We start from the raw sequence: 16,440 nt of genomic DNA, 5'->3' as shown, positions 1-16,440 counted from the left end.
TCGTCTCTATTTGCTATTTAAGCAACTTATTTTCTTTTTCTCCTTTGTAACAACTTGAAACAAAAAAAAACTAGAGAAAACATTTAGGCAGGAGAATCAAACTCTGCCGATTGAGTGAGAAAAACACAAGAAATTTTGACTTCGAGCGGTTTTCCATTAGCTGATGGGAAACCGCTCTTTCTTTGGTATTGTTACTTTGTTTCTCAACCAAAGTCCTTGCATGTATCTTCGTTTGACAAGAAGAAAACAATCCAAAGGATTCTTTGGTTCGTAAGTTGTTGCTTTGATCATTTTATCAGAAATTGATTTCGATAGGTATTTTCGCTTTCATTGTATTTAGTAATTAGCAATCAAATTCTGATCTACACTGCAAAAAGTTGGTCAAGATTTTGTATATGCATTTGGAAGGATTTTGATATTCCAAATCTTAGATTAGTTTTCTTTCACACACTCTTTATCAGATTCTCTGTTTTATTTTGAATCAGAAATATGGTGAGAAATTGTATGATATCTTCTGGTAACCCATTATGGGTGAAGGGTAACCCAGTAGGGGCTGGTTCTTTTGGTGTTGTCCATTTGGCCATGAACAAGTTCACCGGCGAACTATTTGCTGTGAAAACTGCTTATTCAGGGCCAGGGATACGATCTCTAGAGAATGAAGCAGAGATTCTCGAAAGCCTTGATTCACCTTACATTATTCCATGCCTAGGGAAGGACTTCACGTATGAACCAAATGGTGAACGAAGACTTAAAATATTCCTGGAATACCAGGCTGGAGGAAGTTTATCTGATGTTTTAAACAACTTCGGTGGTTGTCTTGATGAGTCTGTGATCCGTAGTTACACCAGAGAGATTCTTTTAGGTCTCGATTATCTCCACAAGAACAACATCGTTCATGGTGATATTAAATGTAAGAATCTGCTCTTGGGTACGTCAGGTCACATAAAATTGGCAGACTTTGGATGTTCCAGGAGAATGAACTCAACAAAGATGACCGATGCTGATTCAAAGTTATGTTGGCAGTCAATTGTTGGGACTCCATTGTGGACAGCACCTGAAGTTTTGAGAAACGAAGGGCTATGTTTTGCTTCTGATATTTGGTCATTGGGTTGCACCATTATTGAGATGGCTACAGGTAAGGCTCCATGGTCTGGCAATAAGATCTCAAATCCGATGAGTGCAGTACTCAGGATCGCTTCTGGCAAAGAACTACCACAGTTTCCAACAAAATTTTCTAGGGAAGGATTAGATTTCTTGGCTAAATGCCTGGAGAGGGATCCTAAATCAAGGTTAACTACTGGAGAGTTGCTTGATCATCCTTTCGTTTCTAGGAGTTTTAGGAAAGAATGTGCTTTTTCCCCAGATAGCATTTTAGAATTTGGAATGTATGAATCAGACTACGATTCAGATGAGGCAGAAAAAGCGTTTCAACAAGAGACTCGAAGCAGGCTTCCATTCTTAAAAAGACAGCACAGCCGAAGAGAGAGAGCTTCGGAGTGGCCGTACAAGGAGAATGATTTTGCTTCATCAGATGATTGGATTACTGTAAGATCGGGTTAATGACTTCTTCAGTTGCATAGAAGATTAGGACAACTTAGATAGGCAGAGATGATTTTGATTGTACATTGTAAATTTGGGTAGAACCATAGTAGTAGGTCTTTTCATTCGTAATTCATTTATTTTCTTTAATTTTCGTCTACTTTTAGTAATCATGGTCCCCCTCAACATGGATTAACAACAAAGAGACAAGTACTTTATGCCTATAAGAACAACAACACAGAAAATAGATGGCCATGAGAACAATTTTTTTCTTCTTATATGCAAATCCTATCTTGAGATAATTTTGGACAAATTTTCATAATGTTAACAAGTCACCAACCACTACCACTGTATCATGGTACACCTATTATAACTGACAGTACCATAATATACTTGAACAAGCGATCAGTTTTTATTGGATAAAGCTTTTGAATGATGTTAACTCATTTACAAGATATTCCATTAGCCATTTGACTTTATGTTTTATATAGTCGATCATTCTAGTATCCACATAACTAGGTTTTGGGGTAGCTAACCTTGCATATGGTATCTACTCCATATCCTTCATAGCATCCTGCCACAAAAAAAAGACTTATATATTTAGTGAATGATGAAGGAACAATGACATATCCTTCATAGCATCCTGCATATGGTATCTACTCCATATCCTTCATAAAACCAAACTCAAACAATGACATATAAATTGATAGGTCAACATAGTCACTAGATTCTTCTTTAATAGAATGATGAAGTCATCATCGAGAATCTGACTCTTTTGAACCAGTTAAGTGGGTCTGAATCTAATAACAGCAGGAACTTGTTGCAGAATAGGTTCAGACTGATGCAAAAATGGTTTCGGTAGTGGTGCAAATGTATAATTTTCTACATCCAGTTAAGGAGTATGATAATGTAATGTAATATTGAGAATCTATTTCTATATCCTACATCTCTTTCTGACAGAAGTAGTGATTGATACTTTATCTAAGGTAATTTAGTGAGGACATAGGTCTCATACCTTTGCAAGTTTCGTAACATAAGCAGCAGCCAATGCAGTCGCTAAGAGTCCCAGGCCTAGAGTCAATAACTGGCCATTTCCTCCGGGTAACCCACCTTCAGATTCTTCTTGCTGTAAATTTACAAAACTGGAGATTAAGTAGAATCCCAGGAAATGTAAAAAAATAAAAATAGAGACAACAAATAAAAACGGAAGAATAAGATTCAACTTACAATAATTGCTCGGCCAAATGCACCAGCACTGACATATGCCCATGTTCCAGGAAGCATCCCCAACCAACTGCAACAAACAGTTATATTGCGTTTTTTGTTGTCAGAGGCCAAAAGATCTGTAACCGCCCGAATATGAATGAAATTTTTTCGCCAATGCATATAAATAGAAAGAGTGACTATTCAAACACTGTCCTATCTTATACACGGGTTTTTGTTTCTTGTACAGGTGGGTCAAATAACATAACAACAGGATTGCAACTTGTAGCAAAGAGAGATTGGATAAAAATGGATATAAACAAACCTGCCCAGGACATATGGTAGGAACTTTACAGAGGTCAACCCATATAGATAGTTCCCGAGAGAAAATGGAAGCAAAGGGCTCAGACGAAGAAGAGTCACAACTTTGAAACCATTCTCTCCAATCGCTTTGTCAATGGCAAGGAATTTCTTGTTTTCCTCAACCAATTTAAGAATTCGATCACGAGCAAAATACCTGGCAATGAGAAAAGCCACAGTTGCTGCAATCTGCAAAAGGGTAACTTACCTGTGAGTATCCCAAGATTTTTTATAACATAGATAGAACAATACATACAAGAACCATCTTACCGTTCCACTTATGGAGACAAGGATAGTGCCGGTAAATGGGCCAAAAAGAAGACCAGCTGACATTGTTAAAGGGATCGCTGGAATTGCAAGGACCTAGCAGAAAAATGGAGTTTAATTAGCCGACGAGTGCAAAGAAGCATCAAATTCCTAGTTTTACTTGTATCGATTCCCTAAGATTATAAAACAACTGGTGGAGTAAGAGAGACTATGCACCTCCAGTCCAGCATAAACAGCCACAAATAAGGCATATCCTGCTGTGCCGTAGCCTGTTTAAAGTGAGGCATTATGACAAGGTTTAGAAAATATGGTAGTTGTTGCAAAAATTGTATATAAACCGTATCACACATACATTAAGTGCACCAATTTATACTTGGTTTCATGCAAAGTTTGAGTATTACATCGTTAAATCAAGAAAATGCCATTCATCCTTTTTTTCTCGTTCCTTTTTTTGTTGACATCTTGCAGTGCATCTTACCCCAGTCTGCCTCCTACTAAATGTAAGGACTATTTCTGGTACAACCCTCCTAAAAGCAGTCCTAAGATAAGCTTATCTAGCAATACTGAATTCTTACACGAACCAGATCAACCACTTCAAATAATTTCCAGAGAACAATAAGTAAACATCGCCCATTTCATATCTACAAATTTATGTACTTGAGGAAAACAGCAAAATTGGATCAATTCCCCAATTGGTTCCAATCCCAAACTACCCTACCAAAAGAATCCTTACTTAAAAATAAATAGAAGTCAATTTCAGATCCATTGATTGTATTATTATTAGAACTTAATTTGCCAATTTAAGCATTAATGAAACAGCATAAAAATTCTGAATTGAAGTTATTAGAGTATAAGCTAATTTTACCTTCAATGAAAGTGGAAAACTGCGTAAGAAACGCATTAACCTGATCTTTATAAACATAACCAACAGTACCAAAACCTCCAATAACACCAACAAGTAAAAGTCCAGCTAAAACTGTTCCTTTAAGTGCATTATCCCCATTAATCCCACCATCAGAACTCTTTTCATCGTCTTCTTCCTCATCCTTTTTAGGGTTACCAAATCTTCCTAAACTCTGTGGAGTATTAGAAGTTTTAGGTAAGATTTGTTTCTTAGATTCTTTAAGTGAAGAAGAACATGTTTTGAAGAAATGAAAACGTTTTGGTTTAAATTGAGTATGACGATGATTATGATGATGATGATGAGAAAAGAGATAAGTAGGTTTAAGTGGGACGAAGAATGTTTGCTGAAGAGAAGAGACTGAAGATGGTATTAAGGTGCGCATTTTATGCAATGGCAGCGCTCTTGAATTGTTGTTGCTGCTGCTGCCATGTGAGTCTTCGGATTTGGAGATGCGATATTGGTTGTCGTGTGAGTAGGTGATGTTTTTTTTAGTTGATAATTTTGGAAGATCCTGGTAAGTCCACGTGTCGTTTTGAAAACCCAATCGGAATGTGCCATTTAGATTCCAGTGTGTATATCATTTTGCACTCAGCAATGAAGTGCGTGAACATCACTGTCCGTAGATGTTAACGGTCACCTAAATAAATCCTTTATTGACTGCAGCAGAGTAACTAAAAACACTGTTCTTTTTCTTCAAAGAAGAAGTCCAAAGTCTTAGTTCGATTGACGAAGAAATTACTTGTTAGATGCTGATGCAGTAGCAGGAGAAGATGTTGGAAATTTTGGGTTAAACAAGAGGATGAAAACAGAAACAGAAAATGGTGTACCCCTGATTTCAAGGCTCTTTCTATTCTTTTAGACAATAATTCGACCTTTCCCAATAAATTTGGCGAGTACAAACGGTCTCTCGAATTATGCCTTCAGGATTCAATGAAGCCCTAACACCGTAATCGAATTCAAGGATTGTACTTCCTTGACCCGACCAAGAATCACACTGTATAAGGTGTTGATGATGCTTTTTAGAGAAGAAGAAAACAGATTGTTTTTGATGTATTGGAATGGGAGAACATCTTCGCTACTTATAGTGATATTCATGCCTGTTGGTAGTGTCGTTTCATCACCAACAGACGCTTCCAAAAGCCATTAATGGTGGCTTATGGGAAGAGACGCGTTTGTTCAATTTTGAATGGAAACTTCTAGGTTTTACAAAGTAAAACCAGAAAAAAAAAATTCCACGAGACCCTGTCTCGGACTCTGCTAGGGGGCGTTTCCCCCTAGACCCCCACGACCTGACCGGTCAGGTCGATCACCGTATAACTCTGCGTAGCAACAAACCTTGAAAATATCCAACAGAAGAAACAGAAGAAGAAATAATGGATGTGAAAGAATGGAAGGGGAAAGTAGGCATCTTCCGGAAGAGATTATGAGTGAGATACTGTCATGGTTACCAGTGAAATCCATTTTGAGATTCAGGTATGTTTGCAAGAACTGGTGCGATTTATTCGAAAATACTCATTTTATCAATATGCATCTTAAGCATCCAATTCAAATGAACTACTCAAGTCTCATCCTTACCAAACAAGAACATGGGCTTTATTCTTATCCTACTACATTCCCTACTCTAGATTGCAACCATTTATTATCTGTATTTGATAAATCTGTTGAGTATTAATGTCTATTTGACTACTTTAAATGTCAAATTAGAATCATTGGTTCTTGTAATTGTAGTAGTAGAAAATCCTAATACTACACCCCTAAAACAATCTATATATCAAACTAAGAAAACATTATGAAGAACATCAAGGAATAGTTTATTAAATATAAAAATCAATACAAAGATGATAGATAGAACCCTGACTTGAAAAACCAATAATTTTCTCTCTCCTAAAGTTCTATCTCCACTTTCAAAAAGACCTCTCTCTCAACACAAGGGTGGTTGGACCTATATATAGGTATTTTATATAGTGGAGGACAGCTAATAAAGCCCCTATTTTCGGATCTCGCATGCGAGTTGCTCGCTCCCATACATTGTGTCTTCTTGCACATACTCTTGGGCTTCGCAGAGCTCTCACACTTTACTCGTGACTTTGTGACGTCACTGATTCCGTCATTCAAAATAGGCTACGTGCGAAATATACTCGCTCCTTAGTAATTCGGCTGTCTCGCACGATTATACAGGTGTGCGATATTTAACCCCTACATTGTGCCTCTTCTCTTGTCGATATTTATCCTGGAAAGAGAAATGAGAGAAACTCTTTCTTATCTATTTTCGCACCCCTTTAACTGTCCATATTCTTTAACTGACAGTATTCCGAGATCTCGACCTCATTTACTCCACGTGTCGCCTTCTTCGTCTCAGTTTTGGACACGTTATGACTGACATCCGTAACCGTCCCTTCACATCCTTTCATCCATTAATGCTTTCATAAAAACGAATTTTCATCGGGGGAACAAAATCCTTTATATACCTCCTTTTCACTTTCCTTCTCCCTTTTTTACTTTTTCCTTTTTCTTCCTTCGACCTCTGTAACTTTCTTTTCTCTGCAACTTTCTTTTCCTCCATTTTGCTTCTCCATTTTGCTTTAACTTCCCATTTATTTCACTTTTTTGATCATCCTTATCAACTTCAATATTTACAATCCCCTTCTGTTAGTGCAATCAATGAGGCATAAAACGGGGTGGAGAATGGTAGAACAATTCACCAGATTTCGGGTTGATCTTGGAGATAGGGGCTACTCACTATCCTCTCCTCCTTGGTCAGGACCTACTATGACGCTTAACCCTAAATTCTTTAAGCTTGATCAATGGAACGATCAGAAGATCATAATCTCAGTTGGGAAACTTCTTGCCGGTCTCCCTATTCCTCTTGTGGATACGCGAATTCCTCTTTTCTATAAAATCTTATCGCATGAAAATTTTAAGATTGCGATTTTTCAATTGAGTGGGGACGCTATAAGAATCATGGTGGAGTTTGCACGTCTTACGGGTGGATTAGAGTCCCTTTATCCTAAAGAGTATAGGAATGCAGCATCCGCCGATTTAGAAATCAATCCTGCGGATTATACTGTTGACAGTTTCTTTGCTAATTATGAAGTAAAGATCATGAAGTCTGAGTCGTCTCGCTGGGCTGTTCTCCTGAAGAGAAAAGATGGCCTCGCAGAGAATGAGAGGATTATGCGAAATGTTGATTTTAATGACAAGACCAATCGCACTGCACGAAACTCCAATGATAATCGCTGGGATGTGTATCATGTAGTTCGTGTAGGTCCTTATATCACTGGTTATGGTGATAACAGGTCAGTAAATCCTCTTCCTGAGGGTTTTCCAGTTTGCTCTCCCTGGGAATTCAGCTGGATCGAGGAGATCAAAGTGGTACGTCATTCTGAATTTCGCTCCTTTTCCAATCTTTCTTCCTTCTCTTTCTTGACAACATTCTTTTTCTTTTTGCAGATAGCCAAACTAAAGAAGGACTACAAGGCCAAGAAGAGACAAGCACTCTGAAAGCTCTACATTCGATCACTGATGAAGTAAGAAATATTTTTATTCGCATTTGAACAATATTGTTTCCTCTATTTCTTATCTTTATCTGTGTGCGAAGGTGGACGGGCAGGATTCTGATGGCTCTGGTGATGAAGATTCTTCCAAGCACGAAGAGGAAATTGTTGTTCGTGCGAAGGCGAAGGGCAAAGTTGTTGCCTCTAAAAATTCTTCAAAGAATGTTAGTAAGAAGAATATCCGTTCGAAGAAAATGAATATTTCTTCTACAACCTCTTCTCCTAATCCTCCCGCTCCATAGCTTCAAGGAGATGAGTTACCGTTCCCTGATGCATCTTCCTCGGTTTCTCCAATGTCCCAGCTGTGTTTCATCTTCCAAGATCCCTTCACGACTGTTGGTGATGAGAATTTAATTCGCACATGCCAAATGATCTCGACAAATGCGATGCTCCCACCTTGAGTGATGAATCCATGCAAGGATCTGCCTCAGCTATTTCCCTGCATTCTTGTTTTCCCTGGTGTCTATGGTATGTTGTATCCTTCTTTTTGTAACTTATGGTGAGTCCGAGATTGCCATTCCTCCCTTGTATTTTGATTTAATTTCTTTGTTATCTCATTTTTTTCAGGCGGCGCGAACTTCTCATGCAGTTGCCTCTGACTCACAAAGGAAGATCCAATCTTTGGAAGTTGAGTGCGCGAAGCTTAGAGGGGAACTTTCGGATAATACCGAGGATTCCGAGACCTTTCGTCAGAGAAATAATCAATTAATAGGTGTGTTTCTTTCCATTTCCTTGCTTCGCATCGTCTTTACTTTATCTTTATATTTCTTCTATTACTTATACTTGCAGAGATCTATATTTTGACCGAAGAGGCGTCTAGACTCCCTGATGATAATGATTCCCTTTTATAGCTCCTTAACACCTCGTTGGATAATTTTCCCATGCGTGGTCTTGAGGATCTTAGCTGGAAAGAACTGAGGCAAAAATATGAAGCTCTCATTTGTGACCATAGGCCATTACTAGTTTGCTGTAGGAATCTTCAACGTCGTACTCATGAGTATAAGGAGACAATTAAAACCTTAGAGGCCAAAAAGAATGCTCTTATCTCTGAGAAAGATCTGGTGACTGTTAATGGTATGAAAGCTTTAAAAGATCTTCATGATACTATAGTCGAAGTTCAAATTGAAAGAGATCGTGCTATTGATGAGAGGAATGCTCTTCTCGCTCGCGAGAATGAAATTCGCTCTCAACTTCTGATTGAGAATGATGCTGAATTCGCATAGGCTTCTAGAGTCCTTGATATTGCTAGATTGAAGTTGGCTACGAGTGTTAGTTTAAATTATGACTATGATTCCCTAGTGGAAACCATTATTTCCGAAAAAGAAGGTTTCCCATTTGCTTTTTGCCCTTTCTGTTGCTTTATTTTCCCCCTTGGTTATATGTTGTGTGTGATTTTAACATCTGTTCTTTTCTCTTCGCAGCTTCAGAAAAGAAATTTCTTGAAAAGGAGAAGGACTATCAGCGAAATATTGAAAGTCCACAGGCGAAATCTCAGGCTGAAATTTAGAGGTTGGAAATGAGGCTTGATGCTCGTAATATCAAGTATAGTCGTATTAAGAAAAAGCTCAAGGCCACTGTTTCCAATCTTACTAAGGATGCTATTCGTATACGTGATTCAACCCTTAAAGAAGAATTGGGCGAGCTCTGCTCTCAGCATCAAATTCCCTTTCCTTCACCTTACGAGTTCGCAGATCCCCCTGCAAACGAGGAACTTTCCGAGATTTCTGATAGTGATTTTGTGGACGAAGACTCTGAGGAGGATCGTGACTATGGAGTTGATAGAGATAATTTTGGGAAGAGTTAGTCGTTCAATATTTTCTTCTTTCACGCTCTTTATATTACATTTTCTTCCTTGTATACGATCAATATCTTGAAGTCAATATTTTGAACACATTTCCTCTTTTAATAGATTTTGCCCCTTCTTATGGCTGTTGATCAAAGAATGAATGTTGTCTTTCTAACAACTTATGTCAGTTTCAAGGTTAGGTATGATAACCTATGTGCATAAGTTCATCATTCATAAGAATATGTTAATATGAGTGTATGTGTCTTATATGTTTGCGAATATAACAATACATGACATGATCCTGTCATATGTACAACTATAATAATATATGGTAGATATATACCATACATGCGAATAGTTGTTAATGCTATAACGTTTTCATATGTGTGAATGTAATAATACATGTATAGGGGTCTAACGTACGTGCGAATACTCAATTGTTATCAAGTTTGACTCAAGGCAATCAAGCTAGTGCGAATATCAACTTCCTATTAAGTTTACAATACCCTTCTTGCCTCTGATATTCGCATCAGGGTGATTGCTTCATCTAAATCCTTATTTTTTCAAGTTACCTTGATGATCACCTGTGCGTGGTTGTATTTCGTGGTTTAATCGCCCCTTTGATGTCTGCAAAAATGATGTTAGTATGGTATGTTGTGTTTGTTCATGAGGTCTTATTGAGCCTCCCTAAGTAGAGGTCTTAATCAGCCTCCCCTGTTAACATGACTTATTTTTGCCTCAGGGTATTCATTTGGGTCATGCGACGAAATCGTAGGAGGTCTTTACGCTTTCGCGTATTGACCCATTGATCTCGCCTTATCATCTTTCGTATTATTTCCTCTGTAGGATATAATTATGCGCCAATACGACAGGACTCTTTCGAGTCTGCTCCCTAGGTGGGGTTTCTTGAGGACTGAGTGTATCATAGCCAGGACTTGCCAAGAGTGGAGAGGTACGCTCCAGACGCCCCCGGCACCCTTGGCTCAACCGTGTACCGCGACGCACTGATCGAGTTTCTACACTCCATAATAGATAACTTAGTACCTTAGCCTTTTGACCAAGGAGTCTCTACCGGATAGGCTTTTGTTTCGCCCCCACCTTCCATGACTCAGATCCCAGGGTTGGTATTGCTTTCGCCAGAGCCATGCATTACTAGGTTTTCCCCAATTGTGACATGCGTTAGGGCTTATTTATTTTGCCTCTTGCACAAGTGCGAACTAGGGTGCACGCCATAATTGGTTACCCAGCCTCCCTAGTTAGAGGTTTTAAGCTTTATTGCCCTTTATTGTGGTCTTACTTTGTTTTTGTCTTGTCCTTTTTTTGCATATTTTAAATACTCATATATATGAAAAATATAATTTTTCTCACAATATTTTTTGCTCTTACACATCTGATTTCTCTTTTTCATCTTTATTCACACACATATAAATATCCTACTAGTACTTAAAAACTTAGTCACTGCTTCAATCCTTTTACCCTTCATTCATTTTGCATGCACATAACATATTAACCATAATGTTGCTTCAAGTACTTCTTATTGTAAAGTCGATCCATTTTCTCCATATTTCTTCCATCGCTTTCCATCAGCTGGTACATCCCATCACCAACATACTTCTTCACCACATACGGTCCATCCCGTATATGTTTTCCTTTCTTCTTTCTTCCTTTTTTTCGCTAAGGTGGCATTTCGCTTAAGACTAACTCTCCTGGTTGAAAGTCTCCCTTTTTGGATTGCTTCGCATACTTAATCCCTTCTGTTCCTTCGAATTTATTCTGAGTTAGGTCACTATTACTCCCTTCTTCCTTTGAGGATTTTTCACTCTTATCATCATCCCCTTCTTTTGTTATGAAATTAACCATCAGCCTTTCGCTCCTCTTGCTTTCTTTTGCATCTTGTTTCCAGACGTTCCTTCTCTTAATCCCACGCTCTTCACTTTTCTCCACATATATTTCATTACATGTCTTTGCCTCATTAGTGTCTCTTTTTATGATTCCAACACCTTGGGGCAATGAGAACTTTATCCATTGATGGTATGTTGAAGCCACGCTCAGGATGCTATGTAACCATGGTTTCCCAATGAGTGCATTATATGGAGATTCGACATCTACAACACAAAATGTTACTTCGGTAGAGATTGTCTTAAGTGGTATTCGCATGGTAATTTCTCCTTTCGGCTTGTTTGTCGTTCCATTGAAGCCGTATATTTTGTCTGTTGACAGGATCAAATCTTCATCTTTTTCTCCCATTGTCTTATAGGTGTGGTAAAAAAGAATATCCACAAAGCTTCCTGAATCAATTAGTATCCTATTTATCGCCCATGTAAGATCTTCTTCTCCTTCTTCCTTGTTAGGTTTTTCTTTCGGGATTATCTCTAACCTAACAACCACTGGACTCTCGTGAAGTTCACCTTCTCCAACTACTTCGTCTGCGCTAAATGTTATGGGTTGTTTCTGCCATTCCTTGAGCTTTGGTATCTTTGCTAAATTAAGAATCTCTTTTCCTCCAGCATCTCTCGCATATACCCGGCTCAACACATTGTCATGGAAATCCTCTATGCTTTTGTATGAGTGTATTATTGAATTGCATTGTAAATTCTTGGCACTCTCTCCCAATTCAATGAGAAATGTATTTTTGCCTTTGTCAGCTCCTGATGATGACCCTCCTGCTACTGGTTGCGTTGGCGGCGGTGGAGGTAGTGGTGTAGCTAGGAAGTGGTTTAGCTTCCCTTGTCCGATCATCCTCATTATTATTCTTTGAATGTTCTTGCAGTTATTTGTTGTATGACCGTGAAAACGATGATAAGCGCAAAACTCTTTGCTTCTCCTTCCCGATGGCGGCTCTTGCCTTAAATTAGGTGGTGGCGTTATCTATTCCATTAATATAACAGCTTCCCAAACTTTCTCCACCGTTGTGTTAAGAGGTGGCATCCTGACCTCTATTCCTCTGTAATTCGTACCCTGATTGTAATATCTTCTATTTCGTCCATATTCGTCTTCATGATTATCATATCTTTCCACTTTGTTGTTCCCTCCATGGTTGTTATACTGCCTCTCCCTGTACTCTTGTTCGTACATTTATTGGTCTCGGCTACTCATAGCGACCTGCCTTGATGGATCCTTTGCGATTGATTTCTCTTTTCTTCCCTGCGAAGTACTCGCAACTGCATTCGCCATTATTGGTAGTAGACTAGCATTACCTGTTCTTTCATTTGTGACTGCTATCGGGTAGGATTATATATCTCTCCGTTTTTCTTCGAGTGCGATATACTCCTCTTGGTATTCGCGTAGCTCGACCATTATTATTCTGTCTTTCATTCTAAAGATCTGTGTTACAACAAGTCAGTTGGTAATAGTGCATTTATGTATGACAAGATGAGGTTTCTTTCATCCATTCGCCCTGCCATTTCACTACTCATCGTCCTCCATCTGTTGGTCATATCTCGCAGGCTTTCGTTCGTTCTCTTACGCAGGCTGAGCGCCTTTTCAATTCCTGGTCTTAGCATACTGCTGCTGATGTATTGCCCAAAGAACAAACTCTTCAAGTGATCGAATGAATTTATTGTTCCTACTGGTAACCCATCAAACCACTTCAAGGCTTCTCCTGCGAGGCTGGCTGGAAAAAAATTGCATAAGACTGCTTCATTGTCTTCATATTGTAACAAAGCCAAGTTGTATGTGTTTATATGCTGAATCGCACAGGTAGATCCGTCAAAGATGCTAGGGAACGTGGGTAGTGCACACTTTCTTGGTATTGTTACTGATTGTATCCTTCGTGCGAAGGGTGTCCTTGCTGCTTCTTCTATCACATCCTCTAGTTGTCTTCTTCCTCCATCTTTTCCTTTTGTTACTAATTCTCTTAATTCCGTTATTTCTCTTCGGATTTCAGCATTTGGGAATATGTCTTCTTCTTGTTGTTCTCTTGGCCTTTTCAATCGAGCTTCCCTCATCCTGTTTTCATGTCTGCTTTGCCGTATCGCTTCTTCTAGCTGTTTTCGTTCTTCATCATTTCTTCTTTCTCTTTGACTTTCCCTTTCATTTTTCGCATGTTCGTGTGCTGATCTGTCTCTCTCATCCTGATGTCGCAGCATCTCTCTTCCATGAAGTATCATCCTTGCTTGTTCTACGTTATTCTCTCGCTGCTCGTCATCGTGTGTGCGATTGTTCTTCTTATTCCGCTCCATTCTTCCTTCTCTACAACGCATTCTCCTTAATTCATCCTCTCCCACTTGAATATACTTATTTTCTCTGCGATCCCCTTCGTGTTCCTCCTGCGAATTTCCATTTTCCTGAAAAGTATTATCCAAAAATTGTCCTTGTGTATTATCTCCATGCTCGGATCTACTCCTCCTAGTGGTACTCCTGCTTGTCCTTGATCTTGAACTCGCACGTGTTGTTCTGGATCTCGATTGGGACCTTTGTTCTTGTAATCTTTGATTTTCCTCTCTCAACTCATCATTTTGTCGTGTCAAATTCGCACATAGTTCTGCTTCTCTTCTTCTTTCCTCTGCCAATCGCCGCCTTAATTCTGCAATGGTTATGTTGTCCTCGATTTCTCTTTCAGATTCTTCTGCATGTGGCCTTTCATCATTTTCCTCAGTGGTATCTGTATCCGTAGTGTGTACACTTACTGCCTCGTAATTTCTTTGGTCGTTCTCCCTTTGTTCCTGTTGTATCTCGGACCTGATCGGCTGGGATCTGTTATTTCTATCGCCCATTCTGGATGTCTCTGCTATTTCGCCTCTTCTTCTACCCGCAATTCTTCGACTCCGCCTAACCGGTGGTGTGTTTCCTGCTGCAGATTTTTGCCTTTCCATTTTGTGTTCTTAAAACAATACTTATACAGTCTTATGAAAACTGCAACTAAAACGTAAGTGAACAAGAATTTATTTTCTTAATGAAAATCGTGTTATGGTAGCAATCAAAATCTTTTGCAAAAACGAGAACAAATTAAATTTCGAAACAAGAACGATTAGAAACTTCTCGTTAAAAGAAAAAAAAATTATTCTCAAACAAGAGCAATAAGAAACTTTACTTTGTAAAATTTTTGGAAAAGAAACTCATCTTAATATTTTCACAATCAGATCCAATCCCAATCCCCGACCTGTATTCTAGTGCCAAAATGTATTAGTAGAAAATCCTAGTACTATACCCCTAAAACAATCTATATATCAAACTAAGAAAACATTATGAAGAACATCAAGGAATAGTTTGTTAAGTATAAAAATCAATACAAAGATGATAGATAGAACCCTAACTTGGAAAAAAAATAATTTTCTCTCTCCTAACGTTCTATCTCCACTCTCAAAAAGACCTCTCTCTCAACACAAGGGTGGTTGGTCATATATATAGGGATTTTACATAGTGGGGGACAGCTAATAAAACCCATATTTTCGGATCTCGCATGCGAGTTGCTCGCTACCATACACTGTGTGTTCTCGCACATACTCTTGGGCATCGCACAACTCTCACACTTTACTCGTGACTTTGTGACGTCATGGATTCCGTCATTCGAAATAGGCTACATACGAAATATACTCGCTCCTTAGTAATTTAGCTGTCTCGCATGATTATACAGGTGTGTGATATTTAACCTGTACAGTAATGGAGTGATTTGCTTTCAGTATGATCTTGATTTTTTATGCATATGGAACCCTTGTATTAAAGAGTATAAGAAAATACCACAAATACCAAAATTAGGTCCGAAAATTCAATCTTTTCTACCAAGCATTACTGTAAGGAAATATGGGTTTGGATACGATTGCAAAAACGGGGATTACAAAGTAGTCCAGATTGTTACCGGTGTTAATGATGGGTTTTCTCAAGTTAGAGTGTATACTCTAGGAACAGATTCATGGAGATCACTTCAGGATATTCCTTATCAGAAGACTCTAGCGAATGGATTGCTTTTAAATGGAGTTCTTCATTGGCTGGTACATCCCTGCGACAGAGGTAGTAAACCCATTAGAGTTATACTTTCTTTTGATGTTGGGGATGAGAAGTTTGGGGAAATACAACTACCTATACCTCTGTGTGGTGCTCCTGAAATTGATTATTATTATTATAAGCCAGTTATTGGCTTGTTGGATGGTAACCTTTGCTTGTCTTGGAATGTTGCTTATGGTAATGTGGATGTGTGGGTTATGAAGGACTACGGAGTCATAGAATCTTGGTCTAAGATTTTCAGCATTAACCAGGTGAATACAAGTATCAAGTATTTGAGGCCGATTCATTCTTTTCAGAATGACGAGGTCTTGTTCAGTTCTTGGGTGTCAGACAACGAAGAGTTAATCTCGTATAACCCAATGCACGGAAGAACCACATTTTTGGATACACAGGGTTTTCAAACACTTTTCCAGGTGCATCCTTACGTTGGTACTCTAGTTTCAGTTAAAACCATTTGTAATGTAGGTCTAGAAGAAATTGAAGATGCGATAGTCGTAGGTCGTGATTTATCAGAAGACTATGTTCGGATGTTGCTGCTAAATCAAAATTAGCGGTTCTTGCAGAAACAGTATCTTCCCACTAATAAACATGATACACTTAAACGCTCGGGTAGGACAATTCTCAATGGTTGTTATATCTGCAAAAAGGCTCTTGAATCCCAGTGCACACATCTTACTGTACTGTGAGGAAACAAGGAAAACCTGAAATTATTCCATTCGAAGTTTCAACTCGGAATGCAGCATCCGCCGATTTAGAAATCAATCCACCGGTTAGAGTCCCGATTTATTGTGTATAGGAATGCAGCATCCACCGGTTAGAGTCCCTTTATCCTAAAGAATATAGGAATGCAGCATCCGCCGATTTAGAAATCAATCCTGCGGATT

General features: G+C 38.7%; 2 protein-coding genes across 3 annotated transcripts; one reads left to right on the top strand and one right to left on the bottom strand.

The window, feature by feature from the left end:
* The first annotated feature begins 49 nt into the window (after positions 1-49).
* LOC113356611 (mitogen-activated protein kinase kinase kinase NPK1-like) lies at positions 50-1,699 on the top strand. Its single transcript, XM_026599787.1, has one exon. It carries the CDS (start codon positions 490-492, stop codon positions 1,558-1,560), a length of 1,071 nt encoding a protein of 356 aa, XP_026455572.1. The 5' UTR covers positions 50-489; the 3' UTR covers positions 1,561-1,699.
* An 89-nt stretch (positions 1,700-1,788) lies between these two features.
* LOC113356612 (TVP38/TMEM64 family membrane protein slr0305-like) lies at positions 1,789-4,734 on the bottom strand. 2 transcript variants are annotated; one of them, XM_026599789.1, is made up of 7 exons: positions 4,235-4,734; positions 3,586-3,638; positions 3,373-3,465; positions 3,068-3,291; positions 2,767-2,833; positions 2,555-2,665; positions 1,789-2,113 (listed from the first exon to the last, which is right to left on the bottom strand). In XM_026599789.1, the coding sequence occupies exons 1-7, from the start codon at positions 4,653-4,655 to the stop codon at positions 2,090-2,092; spliced, it is 993 nt and encodes a 330-aa protein (XP_026455574.1). In that variant the 5' UTR covers positions 4,656-4,734; the 3' UTR covers positions 1,789-2,089. The 2 variants fall into 2 exon arrangements, with proteins under 2 accessions (XP_026455574.1, XP_026455573.1); XM_026599788.1 differs by lacking the exon at positions 1,789-2,113 and adding an exon at positions 2,122-2,182.
* Between the last annotated feature and the right edge of the window lie 11,706 nt (positions 4,735-16,440).

The sequence above is a fragment of the Papaver somniferum genome, chromosome 3 (genome assembly GCF_003573695.1).
Source record: "Papaver somniferum cultivar HN1 chromosome 3, ASM357369v1, whole genome shotgun sequence".
Taxonomy (NCBI): domain Eukaryota; kingdom Viridiplantae; phylum Streptophyta; class Magnoliopsida; order Ranunculales; family Papaveraceae; genus Papaver; species Papaver somniferum.
This window is presented reverse-complemented; position numbering and strand designations above follow the sequence as displayed.

Coding starts and splice junctions, on each gene's coding strand:
- LOC113356611 (XM_026599787.1), top strand. CDS start 490: ATGGTGAGAAATTGTATGATATCTTCTGGTAACCCATTATGGGTGAAG.
- LOC113356612 (XM_026599788.1), bottom strand. CDS start 4,655: ATGCGCACCTTAATACCATCTTCAGTCTCTTCTCTTCAGCAAACATTC. Junction 3,639..4,234: donor GTTTTCCACTTTCATTGAAG/GTAAAATTAGCT, acceptor CACTTTAAACAG/GCTACGGCACAGCAGGATAT. Junction 2,666..2,766: donor CATTTGGCCGAGCAATTATT/GTAAGTTGAATC, acceptor GTAAATTTACAG/CAAGAAGAATCTGAAGGTGG.